Genomic DNA, 15,764 nt, shown 5'->3' with positions numbered 1-15,764 from the left:
ATATAGACCTTATGAGAAAAGAAATCTTTACAAGAGCAGACAACCTCACTGTTTTCCTGTGAACCGACTGGTGAGTTTGAACTGCAGACCTGGGAATTAACAGACCAACACTTAAAACCATGCCACTCTTATGCAGATGATTAGACCTGAACAAAGCAGTTTTCACAGAAAAAAATGCAATTCCCAAGTTTCTGAGCCAAGGAAACAAGCGGAAAAATATTTATGAATGGAATTTCCAAGTCCGTAGAAGGAAGCCCACATGAGCAAAGTGATGATGCTTGATGTCCTAGGGGATTCTCTTTAGGGATTATCTCAAGCATCAAGGTGGTTTCATCTGTAACTTCTGATTTAGGAATTACATAATATTCCTTGCCTACATAGTCTGTCCTAAAGGGTCCCCAAAGAAGGTGAGACAATTATTCTCTTCTTGTGTCTAATGAGCCTCTCAGGGAATCTGGCACCAGTGACCATAAAGACTCCTATAAATGCAAACTCTGTGATCTTCCCCAAACAACTCTCTGCACAGAGGACTAAGGCCATGAACGTCTGCTCCTCACTTATTCAGAGCCTCCCTATATTTCTAACAACTTCTAATATTTATAATAAAAAGGAGAATTGATTAGTTATGCAGAAGTGAAAACTATCTGAAGCATAGAGAATTTATCTCCCACAGGTAGGATTAAAACCAAGGATATATTAATATTTTCCCTTTAAGATAATGACCCTCTTTTGGACTCAGGGGCACAATACTAATAGTTGTCACACTATGACTCCATCAGTTGAATCATGTCATCATTTGAAGGTTGTGATAAACACAACAATAATACATTATCTCTCTCTCTCTCTCTCTCTCTCTCTCTCTCTCTCTCTCTCTCTCTCTCTCTCTTTCTCTCTGTCAAGGAGCTAGAAAGGAATTCGAGTTGGAGCTAAAATCTATATAAGCAGAAAGAAATGTAGTCACCCAATTGAACTGTGTATATTCTTGTGTGGTTTTCAACTTTAAACAAGGAAGAGACAGGAAGTCCGGTAGGAATTGTGTCAGGCTGATTATGGAAAATTGGGGGTATAGCTGCAGTGGACAGACCTTGTTTTTAGCAACTCTATTGCTGATTTGTAAACTTACCTTAGTTGGCATTGATTCTGTCAAATTTTTAACCATTCCTGTGTAGGTGTCTGAATGGCTGCTGTGCATTCATCTGATTTCATGAACATGAATCCAGGAAACCAGTCCACTGTCTCCGAGTTCCTCCTCCTGGGGCTCTCTAGGCAGCCCCAGCAGCAGCAGATCCTCTTCATCATATTCCTGAGCATGTACCTGGCCACAGTCCTGGGAAACCTTCTCATCATCCTGGCCATCAGCAGAGACTCCCGCCTGCACAGCCCCATGTACTTTTTCCTCAGCAACCTGTCTTTTGTGGACCTCTGTTTCTCCTCCACCATCGTCCACAATATGCTGTGCAATCACATACTCAGCAGTCAGGCCATCTCCTTCTCGGGGTGTCTGACACAGATGTATTTTTTTCACTGTGTTTATTGTCATGGACAATTTCCTTCTGGCTGTGATGGCTTATGATCACGTTGTTGCTGTATGCCACCTGTTACACTACACAACTAAGATGACCCCTCAGCTTTGTGCCCTGATGGTAACTGGGTCTTGGGTCATTTCCAGTGGGAATGCTCTGTTGCATACCCTGCAGATGGCTCACCTCTCATTTGTGCAGACAACAGGATCCCCAACTTCTACTGTGATGTGGCTGCTCTCTTGAAACTCTCGTGCTTTGACAAACACACCTGATGATTCTGACTGCAGGGGGTCTGGAAACGATCCCATTGGTTTGTATCCTGATTTCCTACATTTGCTTCACCACTGCTGTCCTGAGAGTCCCATCCACACAGGGCAAGTTTAAAGCCTTCTCCACCTGTGGCTCCCACCTGGCTGTGGTGTCCCTCTTCTATGGCACCATCTTTGCTGTGTATTTTACCCCATTATCCTCCCACTCAGCTGAGAATGACATTGCAACTGCTGTGATGTACATGGTGGTCACCCCCATGCTGAACCCTTTCATCTACAGCCTCAGGAACAAGGACATGAAAGGGGCCCTAACAAAAGTAATTTATATTATTTTTTTTATTTTCAACAATGAATGGGTTCTAAATTTCATAAATGTGTGTCATAGTGTGTAATAACCTTTTTTTTCCTTCCCTAGTCTCTGGTATTTAGCAGTTGTCCATCCACACATTTGTTGAGGAAATAAGGGTCAGTGTTTCCCAACATGAGTGATATTTCTCTCTGGAGTTTGGGAATTATCCAGGGGCTTGCAAAAGCCTATTTCTAAAACTTACCCTGGATTGTGGGCTATTTTACAAAAAGGTTTTCCCTGTCAGTCATTTCATTGTTCAGTAATTTTTTTTTTCTTGGAACCGAGGCAGTAGGTTAAAATTTTTTAGAACATATGGAAGTGAAAGAGGTGAAGACAATCTTTTATTGACCAATGTGACTAGTCCAACTGTCCATGCCCTCCAGCCCAAATCAACCGAAGACACCAGTAGCTTATCGGGCTCCTTGCTCATTTCATCAAGAAAGACTGCATTAATCGAGGAAGTTCCCTGTCTCAGGGTATTAGAAAGGTCTTCCAGAACATTTGCGTGTTAGCTGATTTTTGTAATGGTTCTTGTGATCTGGACTTGATGTTGGCAGAAGGTAGCGGCACTTCTTATTGGGCACAACAATAGCTTCTCTAAACAGCAGGAAGACTAGAGAGAAGTGAAAGTTATAATTAGTAAGGAGTAAGTTGTCACCCATATCAGTCAGGATGGGTGATGCTCTGTCATTTCTGTATCTTCAATAATATTTATACTTTGTTTATATTGAAATATGACTATAATATTTTTGGGGGGTCTAACTCCATTATGATCACTTTGTTTGATACTGATGTCCCATGAAATTCTCTATGTTCAATAGTGGAAGAGTTCATTGAAGGCTCTGTTGTTGTTAGATACTTTCCATTTCAAACCCATACCGACCTCATGTGCAAAAGAACAAAGCACTGCCTGGTCTCAGGCCCCCCTCACAATGGTTATCTGTGAGCCCGTGGTTGCCACCACTCTGTGCATCCATCTCCTTGAGGGCCATCCTCTGTGTCATTGTCCTTGGACTGCAGCAAGCGTAATGTCCCATCTATCCCATTTCATTTAGTCAACTTCCATAGTGCTGTACAATCTCCTCAATGCTTATCTTACTGTCTATTGATTCTGATTAGGCTCCTTTAGGAAAATGTTTTGAGCAGTCACTTTGTTTGTGTATTAACACTTCATGGAACTTAAATGTAACCTGAAACTTATATTGAAAACAATTGCCTTGTACAGTCAATATACTCACGAAGGATGTCCTTGAAACACTGAAATGGTCCTAAATAAACGTGTCCTGTGATGAATGACCAGGGCAGGTCTTTGTAGTCAGCCTGTGACATCACCATGTGGAGTATGTGGGTGCTATGAAATTTGGGAGCAGGCACTGAGCAGGGAAATGGGAACAGGTCTGACCTTTGTCTTAAAAATCAACATAGATTGGGTTCTATAAGGTGAGGAACTGGGTAGAGCTGTTAGGGTTCCCCTGCCCCTGCTTCCATCACCTTGGTTCACCAGCTTGTCCTGTAAGAGAACTCATGATGAAGCCATCTGACAGTATGCTATTGGGTCTCCTCTCACCACACAGCTCAGCCTTGCTTTACCGGGTTTTACCTGTACTTCCAACACTGAGGCAGACCAGGAGCCGAGCTGAAGATGGGTACAGAGTAAATAGCAGCTGTTTCCCCAACCCCAGCTTTTTCTTCCAGAAACCTTCCCGTCCCTGCCACTATTGTCCTGACATCACCTTTATACTTTAAACCAAAATATCCCATGGAACCTTCTTAAAAGTAAATAGTAGCTTAAATTAATTAATAAAAACTGATGTCATTAGAAGTGAGGTCTTAAAGGATGGTCTCACTGTTGCTGAGTCAGTCCTGATGCATAGCTTCCCTGGAGGACAGGGAAGAACTGCCCCTTGAGTTTCTGCTACTGTAATTCCTCATGGGAGACGAAAGCCCTGTCTGTCTCCCAAGGAGCAGCAGGTGGTTTTGGAAAATGGACTTTTCTGTTAACAGCCCAACTTGTAAACATATCACCAGAGCTCCTTTTAAAGTACTAGCTCTTTGAAATAAAACTCAGAGTAGTAACTTGCAAGTCAATATGTGAACCTTCTCATTTGTACCTCCCTCCTGATGCGACCTGAATGGGTACTAGTCTCAGGTGATTCTTACATGTTCCATGAGTGAGATTTGTTCTGGGGCCATTTTAATATTGATGCTGGTCTTCTATTTTCTTTTTAAAGGAATAAATAATTTTGATTGAGTTTTTTTTAGCAATTTGTTTTATTTAGTTATTTTTAATCCCCCCCCAATTTATTACAGGCTCATAAAACTCTTATCACAATCCATACATACATCAATTGCGTAAACCACATTTGTACATTCATTTCCCTCATCATTCTCAAAGCGTTTGATCTCCACCCAAGTCCCTGGCTTCAGGTGCTCAATTTTCCCCTCCCTCTCTGCTCCCCCGTCCTTCATGAATGCTTGTTAATTTATAAATTCTTATTTTGTCACAACTTTTCTGTCCAACATCTCCCATCACCCACTTTTTTTGTTGTTTATCTCCCAGGGAAGAGGTTATATGTAGATCCTTGTAATCAGTTCCCCCTTTCCAACCAACTCTCCTTCCACCCTCCCTATATCGCCACTCACACCACTGGTCCTGAAGGGATCATCCTTCCTGGGTTTCCTGTGTTGCCAGTTCGTTTTTGTAACGTAGAATTGGGATTGTGGTAGTGGGGTGGGCAGAGGAAGCATTTAGAAACTAGAGGGAAGTTGTATGTCTCATCGTTGTTACAATGCACCCTGGCTGGCTCGTCTCCTCCCTGAGACCCTTTTGCAAGGCGATGTCCAATGTCCTACAAATGGGCTTTGCTTCTCCACTCTGCGTCCCCTCCCTCATTCACAATGATATGACTTTTTGTTCTGATGATATCTGATACCTGATCCTTAAAAAGCTCGTGATCACACAAATGGTGTGCTTCTTCCATGTGGATTTTGTTGCTTCTGAGCTAGATGGCCGCTTGTTTTACCTCCAAGCCTTTAAGACCCCACACGCTATATCTTTTGATAGCCAAGCACAATCACCTTTCTTCGCCACATTTGCTTATGCACCCATTTGTCTTCAGCGATTGTATCATAAAGGTGAGCACACAATGATATGATTTTTTTGTTCTTTAATGCCTGATAACTTATCCCTTCAGCACATCGTGATCACCCAGGCTGGTGAGTTTCTACCATATGGGCTTTTTTGCTTCCGAACGAGATGGCCTACACCTCTTATATCAATACATGCATTAATTATATCGAGCATATTTGCAAATATATTCCCACTGCATAATTATGCTTCTAACTCCTCCTTCCACAGGTGTTCACCTCTGGTACACATCATGTACTCCAACAAACATCATTTCATGTGCTATTAGAGGACCCAACCTGGGACCATATTTCTGTATTATTTTTCTCTCCTTTTTATATTAATAATTTTATTGGATGGTTCTTACACCTCTATAACAAACCATACATCCATTGTTCAAGCATATTTTTCAATTTATTTTTTTAATTTTATTTTTTTACATTTTATTAGGGGCTCATACAACTCTTATCACAATCCATACATATACATACATCAATTGTATAAAGCACATCTGTACATTCTTTGCCCTAATCATTTTCAAAGCATTTGCTCTCCACTTAAGACTTTTGCATCAGGTCCTCTGTTGAAGCATATTTGTACAAAGTTTGCCATCATCTTTTTCAAAACATTTACTTTCTGCTTGAACCCTTGGTATCAGTCCTTCGTTTCTTTTCCTCCCTCCCCACCCTCTCACCCTTATGAACCACTGATAAATTATAAAGTTATTATTTTCATATTTTAAACCATCCACTGTCTCCCTTCACCCATGTTTCTCTTCTTTGTCACTCTGCGTGGGGTGGTTATACATTGATAATTGTGATCATTTCCTCCTTTCTTCAACCACTTTCCCTCTACACTCATGGTATTGCTACTGCCATTATTGTTCCCAAGGGATTTATCTGTCCTGGATTTAATGTGTTGAGAGCGCTTATCTCTGACAGTGTACATGCTGCAGTTTAGCTTGATTTGTAAAGTAAACCTTGGGTCATGATAGTGAGTGGTGCCGGGGGCGAGGAATCATTAAAGAACTACAGGAATGTTGGACGTTTGGTTGGAGCTATACTACACCCTGGCTGCCTCATCTCTTCCTAGTGACCCTTCTGTGAGGATGTCCAATTGTGTAAGTTTGGCTTTGGGTCTCCACTTCACCCCACCTCATAGGTATCAATATGGTTATGTGTTTTGGGTCTTCTGATGCCTGACATCGGATCCTGTCGACACCTCTTGATCACACAGGATGGTGTGCTTCTTCCATGTGGTCTTTGTTGCTTACATGACAGATGGCTACTTGTTTATCCTCAAGCCTTTATGACTCCAGATGCTCTATCTTTTAGTAGCCGGGCATCATCAGCTTTCTTCACCACATTTGCTTATGCACCCATTTTGTCTTCAGTGATTATTTTGGGAAAGTGAGCATCACAGAATGACAGGTTATTAGAACAAAATATTCTTGCCTTGAGGAAGGACTTGAGTAGAGGCCCAGTGTCCAATTGCTACCTTTTGTTTAAAAATTTTTTTATTAGGGTCTAATACAACTCTTATCACATCCATACATACATCAATTTTCTAATGCACATCTGTACATTCTTTGCCCTCATCATTTTCAAAGCATTTGCTCTCCACTTATGCCCTTTGCATCAAGTCCTCTTTTTCCCCCTTCCTCCCTGCTATCTCCTCCCTCATGAGCTCTCGATAATTTATAAATTATTATTTTGACTTATCTTGCATTGTCCCACATCTCCCTTCACCCCCTTTTCTGTTGTCTGTCCCCCAGGGAGGAAGTCACATGTAGATCCTTGTAATCGGTTCCCTCTTTCCAACCCACTCAGCCTCTACCCTCCCTGTATAGCCACTCACACCCCTGGTCCTGAAGGTATCATCTGCCCTGGATTCCCTGTGCTTCCAGCTCCTATCTACACCAGTGTACATCCTCTTCTCTATCCAGACCTGCAAGGTAGAATTCAGATCATTTTAGTTGTGGGGGGAGGGAGCATTTAGGAACTGGAGGAAAGCTGTGTTCTTCATCAGTGCTACATCGCACCCAGTCTGACTCATCTCCTCTCCTAGACTCCTCTGTGAGGGGATATCCAGCGGCTGACAAATGGTCTTTGGGTCTCCACTCTGCACTTCCCCCTTCATTCACTATGGTAAGATTTTTTTTTCTGATGATGCCTTATCCTGATCCCTTCGATACCTCATGATCACACAGGTTGCTGTGCTTCTTCAATATGGGCTTTGTTGCTTCTGTGATAGATGCCCCTTTCATTATATATATGTATATACCTATGGTTGTCATCTTACATGTGTTCTTGTGCACTGGCATTATTTGTCTTTCATTTTTTAATAAATGAATGTGTGCTTTACCAGATTGCACACGATTTTCTACTTTTTCATATTTTGTCACCCTTTCCTCTACCATCTTCATATCATATTTATGTGCTCTGGAATCTCATCTTAAACTTTTTTCACCTAATTCTATTCTTTCTTTTGGGACAATTACATCCACTCTTTTTCCTTCAACCTTTTAAAGGAAAGCTTTAGTCTTTGACTTCACCTCCAATTCTATGTAAGCGCACTAAGAGAATTGTATTAAAAGTTCAAGGAAAAATAAAATAAATCTTCTGTTTTCTCGCTCTGACCCTCCCACATATTTACCAGAATTTAGTCCCTTGTGTTTAAAAACATCCTAAGCATCTTATAACTGTCAGACCCCAAGTAAATAAGCAAGGCTTGGTGGGCTGTGCTTTGTCATTGACAACCGTGGGAAGCCAGAATGTACCAAATTTTCAGGAAATTTTGAGCCCTAAGTTGAAAGCCATCAGTCATTTTCCCATCTTCTCTGCACTCCTCTGTCTGTGTTTGCATCTTTTGCCCCTCTCTACAGACATTTTCTCTTCAGGCCATGGATCAGGTGGAAAGTTTCCAGATTGTGGATGGCTATATTCAGACCAAGCCTTATTGATAATGACCTGCATGTACTCTGACTCAGTTCCAAATTTCTTCACACAATCAGTATTCCTCAGTGGGGTCATCAGGAAGGAATGATGTCGTATAAACTGGGCTGCAAGAGTACACACACTTGATACTCTGGTCTATGTGAATTCTGAGAATATGATGATCTGTTGTGATTGGGAGGACATTGAAAGAGGAATCTGCTCAATGCCCTGGATTTCTTCAGTCATGACATGCTGTGCGTGTCCTGATAATATCCATGTCTCTATCCCTCATCACTTTACCAAAAAGAGATGATCCTTCACACCAAATGCTTTTAGGATTAAGAACAAATGTTCCCCCAGCATCTTATCTGTCAAGTACATCAGTCAGTCTATATAGATGTCAAAACCTAAATCAATCTCATTGCCAGTGAGGTGATTCTGATTCATAGAGACTCATATTAAGGACATTTGAAGCTGGACATCTTTACAGGAGCAGAAAGCCTCTTTGTTTTCCCATGGAATGACTGGTGAGTTTGAACAGCCGACCTTGAAATTAGCAGCCCAACACTTACTGACCATGGCACTCTTAAATAGATGATTAGCCCTGAGCAAAAGTAAAACAGGTTTGCACTTACATCATACAAACCCCAAATTTGTGAGCTAAGAAAAATATTGATGAAAAGAATTTCCAAGTCCATAGACCTAAGCGCTGATAAACAAAGCGATGATATTTGATGTTCTATCTAGCGAACTCTGTTTGTAAATTATTTTAACAAAAAGATGGTCTCATCTACAAGTTCTGACTTAGGAGTTGCACAATATTCATTGTCTTCAGAGTGTGGTCCAAAGGGGCCCCAAAACAGGTGAGACAATTATTGGCTTCTTTTGCCTAATGAGGCTCTCAGGGAATCTGGAACCAGTGAGCATAAAGACTCCTGTAAATGCCAACTCTGTGATTTTCCCTAAACCACTTCCCTGCACAGAGAACAAGACTGTGAATGCCTGCTCCTCACTTGTTCAGGACTTAACCTTTATTTCTAAGACTTTGTATTATTTTCTGTCGTCTTTTTTGTTCATTGTAGATTGTATCTCAGATGTGATATGTATATAGAGGTCACTCTCTTGAAGCTGTGTTATATGCTTTTTGTTTCTTTGGTATATGAAACCCAGGACTGATGGATCTATAGGAACAACAAGTATATTAATGATTTGGGGAGGAGGTACGGGGGGTGTGGCATGATATCGTGAAGTCCATGTGTAAAATGAATATTGGGAAACTGATTGTAATAGCTATTGTACATTCTACTTGATGTGATTGAAATATAGAATGATATGATAAATGTGTTACATCCCAACTAAGAAAAAAGAAGAGGAAGAAGCACTGATAAGTCCTGTAGAAGTGAAGGGCATCAGATTAATAGAGAATTTACCTCCCATGTAAAGGTTACAAGAGAGGATACATCAATGTTTGCTTTTGAAGATAGTGAACTTCTTTTAGACTCAGGGAGTAATAACAAGAGTCAAAATGAGCTGAATTTTGAGATAAACCAAGAAATACTGTCTCTCTCCCTTTCTCTCTCATGAGCTACAAAGGATTTAGGGATGGGACTTAAAAATGTAAGCAGAGAAAAATGTGGTCACTCAGTTGGGTTATGGTTATTTTTGTGTGATTTTAAATTTTATACAACAAGAGTCCAGTAGGAATAATATCACGAGTGACTGTGGAAAATTGGCTGCCTTGGTGGAGTGCACAGATATTGTTTTGTGCCAATTCTATTACTGATATGCAAACTTGCCTTAGTTGGGAATTGAATTTGTCCTGATTTTAATCACTCCTGTCCAGGTGCCTGAACTGGTTTGTTGGCATTGACCCAATCCCATGGTCATGAGTTGGACAAACCAGTCAAGTGTCTCTGAGTTCCTCCTCCTGGGCCTCTCTAGCCAGCCCCAGCAGCAGCAGGTCCTTTTCATCATATTCATGAGCATGTACCTGGCCACAGTCCTGGGAAACCTGCTCATCATCCTGGTCATCAGTGTAGACTCCCGGCTGCACACCCCCATGTACTTCTTTTTCAGTAACCTGTCCTTTGTGGACCTCTGTTTCTCCTCGACCATAGTCCCGAATATGCTGTTCAACCACATACTCCGCCGTCAGGCCATCTCCTTCCCTGGATGTGTCACACAGATGTATTTTTTCAGTGTGTTTATTGTCATGGAGAATTTCCTCCTGGCTGTGATGGCCTATGATCGCTTTGTTGCTGTATGCCACCCTTTACACTATACAACAAAGATGACCCCTCAGCTCTGTGCTCTGATGGTCACTGGGTCTTGGGTCATTGCCAGTGGGAATGCTCTGTTGCATATCCTGCTATTTTCTCGACTCTCATTCTGTGCAGACAACAGGATCCCCCACTTCTTCTGTGATGTTACTGCTCTCCTGAAACTCTCCTGCTCTGACACACAGCTCAATAAGATGATTATGCATACTGAGGGGGGCTTGATAATGATCACCCCCTTTGTTTGCATCCTGGTTTCCTACATTTGCATCACCACTGCAGTCCTGAAAATCCCATCCACAAAGGGCAAGTGGAAAGCCTTCTCCACGTGTGGCTCCCACCTCGCTGTGGTTTCCCTCTTCTACGGCACTGTCTTTGCTGTTTATCTCACCCCTTCCCCCTCCCACTCTGCTGAGAAGGACATTGCAGCTGCTGTGATGTACACTGTGGTGACACCTGTGCTGAACCCTTTCATCTACAGCCTCAGGAACAAGGATATGAAAAGGGCACTAACAAAAGTAATTTGCATTACCTTTTTTTCTTTTCAACAACGGATGGGTTCTAAATGTCATAAAGGAATGTCATAGTTTGTAATAAAACCTTTATTTCCCTTTCCATAGCCTCTGCCACTTAGCGGTTATCCATCCACACATTTGTAAAGGAAGATTAAGAGTCAGTGTTTCCCAAAGTGGGTGATATTGCCCTCTGAGATTTCTGAAATGATCCAGGGGGGTGCAAAAGCAGATTCTTAGTGTTTACCCTGTATTCTGGGCTATTGCACTAAAGTTTTTCATTGTAGGGGGCCATTGAGTGGTATTTTTTCAGCTTATTTTACTGAAAAGAAGGTAGTAGACCAAATAAATTTATTAACCTATGGAAGAGCAAGAGGTGAAGCTAAATCCTTTTACAAACTAATGTGACTAGTCCTACTGCCAATGCCCTCCAGCCCAAACCACCAGGAACAGAAAGACAGCTTAGTGGGTTTATTACACGTTCCACCAAAAAAGATTGATGTTATCGAGAGCTTTCCAGTCGAAGGATGTTAGAAAGGTGTTCCAGGACTTGAGCATTAGCTGATTTTGATGAGGGTTGTTGTGATCTGGATTTGATATTGTTAGAAATTATTTGTAATTCCCATTGGACGTAGCAATAGCTTCTCTAGACAGCAGGAAGGCTAGACAGAAGTGAAAGGTATAATTAGTAAGAAGTAAGTTATCCCTCCTATCAGTCAGGATGGGTGATGCTTTCTCATTTCTGTAGCTTGAGCAATGTTTATGCTTTGTCTGTGTACAGTTATGAGTTTCGTGATCTCTTTTTTTGTTACTATTGTTCTAAATCCTTCATGGCCACTTGTGTGATGTCTTATATAGTTTTCTGTGTCAACAGAAAAGTGCTCGTTGAAGGCTCTGTTTTTGTTAGGGCCTTTCTAGTTGCTTTCCATTCATAGTGACCCATGTGCATGAGAACAAAACACTGTCTGGTCTCAGGTCACCCTCACAATTGTTATCTTGTTGCAGCCACTGTGTCCATCCATCTCCTTAATGCTCTTCCTCTTTTTTGACTTTAGCAAGCCTGGTATCCTTCTCCAGGGATTGTTTTTTCCTGTTAACAAGTTCAAAGTACTTGAGACAAAGTCTCTCCATTTTAGTTTCTAGGGAGAATTTAGAGTATACTTTTCCAAAAGAGATTTGTTTGTTTTTCTGGCCATCCATGGTATATTTCTTATGATTTGCCAACAGTAAAATTCAAATGCATGCATATCTCTCTGTTCTTCTCTGTTCATTGTTCACCTTTCATGTATGCGGTTAGTTGCTGATTTCTTGACTGCTGTTTCTGTGAGTGTTGATAATAGATCTAAGTAAAATTAAACCTTGAAACATGGACTATTTTCTATGTTTATCACTCCGTTGTCTATTGTTTTCGTTTGAAGGGGGAAAATCCTCAAATGGGATACTCACATACACACACACACACATAGTAGTAATCTGTACTGAAGGCTGTAGTCTGTGAGAATCATCAATGAGTCCTTAAGGTTCTCTTGGCTTTTACCGCTGCACTGTTCAGTCATCTGCAAACCACAGTTGTTGAAGGGCCTTCTGTCCAATCTGATGTTGTGTTCCTCTTCATAATCCAGTGTCTCAGTTTGTTTGGTCAGCAAACAGATGGAGTAAATATGGTGACAGGGTATTACCCTGATGCATACTATTCATGATTTAAAATTAGGCCAATTATGTATTTACCAGTTTACCTGCGTTTTTTGTATTATACACATTTTAGCAATAGCATATGTAATTTAAATAAGAAATACTATCTTCATTAATTGAAGTGTGCAGGCTTGGTTCCTTCAGTGTTTTCCTGTATTCTCTCCTGTGTTCTCAAGTCATCCTGGTTGGTGTAGTGGTTATGCATTGGACTGAAACCACCATGTTGGTAGTTCAAAACTTCCAGCAGAGAAAGACCAGGCTTACTACTTACATAAAGGGTTACAGTGTTGGAAAACACAGGGATAATTCTGCCCTCCTATAGGCCAAGCGAGCCAGGCCATATTGAGTTGAGCATACCCAGATGAAGATAAGATTTTTGAGTCTGTGAATGGGTGCATATTGCTGCTGACTTCATGAATGACCTGTCCTGATTTGACTTTGCTTATGGATGCAACTCCCAAGGATCCAAATGGAATGAAGATTCTTCATATCAAAGAACATGTTTGTCTCCTCAGAGCTCTGGGTTGATTTACATGGGCAGTATAGACTTTGGATACCCAAAATGGGAGGTTAAAGGCATGATGTGGCTGGCTTATAAACTTTCATGGAAAGGGAATATGCTCATAGGATTATAGGATTATGGTTTAGGTGTTCACTTAATGGCAATTATTAGACATCGAATATTGTGTTTTGCTCACTTATACCCTATTATGTTTAAATGAAGCTGCCACATTTTGAGGTGTTTGTATATTAGTTTAAACAAGCTAGGTACAAATATGACTTTACTATTGTCCTGAATTTAAAAAATTACACATGACTAAAAAATTGTGTACTCTGGTACAGATGAGAGCTGGAACAAGGAATCCAGGACTGATAAACCCCTCAGGACAAATAATGATAGTAGTGATACCAGGAGGGAAAGTTGGTGGAGTGAGAAGGAGGGAAATGATCAAAATAATATACATACAGCCCCCTCCCAGGTGGATGGACAACAGAAAAGTGGGTGAAGGGAGACATCAGTCACTGTAAGACATGAAAAAATAACAATAATTTATAAATTATCAAGAGTTCAATAAGGGAGGAATAGAATATATGAGGAGCTTATATCAAGGGTTCAAGTAGAAAGAAAATGTTTTGAAAATGATGATGGCGACAAATGTACAAAGGTGCTTGTCACAATTGAGGAATATATGGATTTTGATAAGAGTTATAAAAGCCCTCAATATAAAAAAACAATAAAAATGAATTGTGTACAAGTGCCAAGTTGGCAAGGGGTGGACTGTGATAGGGTTCGTGTGTGTGTTTGTGTGTGTATGTGTGCCAAGTTAGGTTCCACAGGAACACATAGGTGAACTTTGGCCTGTTCATCCGTTCACAGCTTTATTATAGGGCTACCAAGATAAGAGGCTTTCTGGAAGCTGGCCTTTCTCCCTGTGTCTGCTTTCACCTTCCTGCTGACACGCTCCCTGGGGCCACTCTGAGACCTGTGAGAGCCCTGGACACACAAGACTTTGCACCCACTGGCTTTTGATCTTCCTGCTTTTTGTGACATTGTATGTGGTATGTGAGTCTCAAGAGAGATTTATGAACTAGTATTGGATTTATGGGCTAATATCAGATAATGAACTTGATCTGGACTGGACTGGGATGTATTCTTAGTATACAATGACCTCTCTCTTACACACATATGACTGATTGTCTCTGGATTTGGAGGAGGAAAGAGGAAAACAGGGTGGTTTTCCATAACTTTCATTTCAGAGAGATGACATGTTTTGTCAAAACTGGTGGAATTCAGAATCAGGGGCTGCTTTTGAGTTCAATGCATGATCTTTTTTAATTTTTATTAGATTTGTGTATTGAAAGGTTTGCCTTGAAGTATACATGGGATCACTTTCATTAGTCAGTCTCTATTTCCTCAAATTCTTCATATAACAGAAAATGTTCATTTCTTTAAAATTTGCAAGGAACCTACCACGTTTGCTTTGTATAAAAGGACTTCAAATTGTCTTTTCAAATGGAAAAATAGCATGAAAAATCCTACAAACTATCTGCAAGTTGAGGCTTGAATGGTTTCTTGAATTCTTTCAGTTTAACTTATGCCGAGTGTTTGTTTCCTTTCTGATTTTCTAACCCTAGGTCTTTGCACATTTTATTATGATATTTTACTTCACCTTCTCCGGCTGCCCTTTCCAAATTTCTGGTCAGCTCTTTGATGTCATCATTTCTTCCATTTTCTTTAGCTACTCTAAAATTAAGAGCAAGTGGAGTCTATTCTGACATCCACTTGAATCTTTTCTTCTTTCTTGCCTTTTCAATTACCTTTGCTTTCCTCATGAATGATGTTCTTAATGTCCTCCCTTAGTTCTTTCCATAAGATTTTCGGCGACTAATTCTTTAGAAGTGCACAGCCTTTTCCTTATTTGTAGTCTGTTCTTAGGCAGGAAGCTCTGCTGTGACCATGACCTTGCTGGCTCTTTCTTTCTTTCTTTCTTTCTTTCTTTCTTTCTTTCTTTCTTTCTTTCTTTCTTTCTTCCTTCCTTCCTTCCTTCCTTTCTTTCACTCATTTTATTGAGGGCTCTTACAATTCTTACTATTATCCATACATCCATTATATCAGATATATTGTTATATATGTTGCGATCATTTTTTTCTAGCCAGGTACTTTCTATGAGCCCTTGGTATTAGCTTCTCCCTGCCCTTTGCGACCCCTTGATAGATTATAAATTATTATTATTTTCATTTCTCACACTGACCACTGTCTCCCTTCCCCTATAGTTTCCATAGTTCTTCCCCTGGAGGAATGTGTGTGGTTGTGTGTCGATCATTATTCTCCGTTCCCCCTTCATCCCTTCCCCAGCACCTCCCTCCTCCCTACCCATCTGGTATGTTATCCCCATTTGTGCTCCTAGGTTGCATGTGTCTTGAGCTCTTATCTCTTATCTCTACCTGTGTACATGCTGAGGCATCACTGTGGTCATGGTCGTGGGGGTGAGGAAGCCTCAAGGAACCAGAGGAATATAGTATGTTTCATTGGTGCTTTTCTGGGCCCTGGTTAACTCATCCCTTCCCTGTGATCCCTC

The 15,764-nt window shown here is 40.9% G+C and overlaps 1 protein-coding gene and 1 pseudogene across 1 annotated transcript; both read left to right on the top strand.

Moving 5' to 3' along the window:
• Positions 1 to 1,210: 1,210 nt before the first annotated feature.
• On the top strand, positions 1,211 to 8,230 carry LOC142422827 (olfactory receptor 1f45-like; annotated as a pseudogene).
• A 1,853-nt stretch (positions 8,231 to 10,083) lies between these two features.
• On the top strand, positions 10,084 to 11,067 carry LOC142422826 (olfactory receptor 1f45-like). Its single transcript, XM_075528058.1, has one exon. The coding sequence runs from the start codon at positions 10,084 to 10,086 to the stop codon at positions 11,065 to 11,067; it is 984 nt and encodes a 327-aa protein (XP_075384173.1).
• Positions 11,068 to 15,764: the final 4,697 nt, after the last annotated feature.

Source organism: Tenrec ecaudatus, chromosome 12, assembly GCF_050624435.1.
Source record: "Tenrec ecaudatus isolate mTenEca1 chromosome 12, mTenEca1.hap1, whole genome shotgun sequence".
NCBI lineage: Eukaryota > Metazoa > Chordata > Mammalia > Afrosoricida > Tenrecidae > Tenrec > Tenrec ecaudatus.
This window is presented reverse-complemented; position numbering and strand designations above follow the sequence as displayed.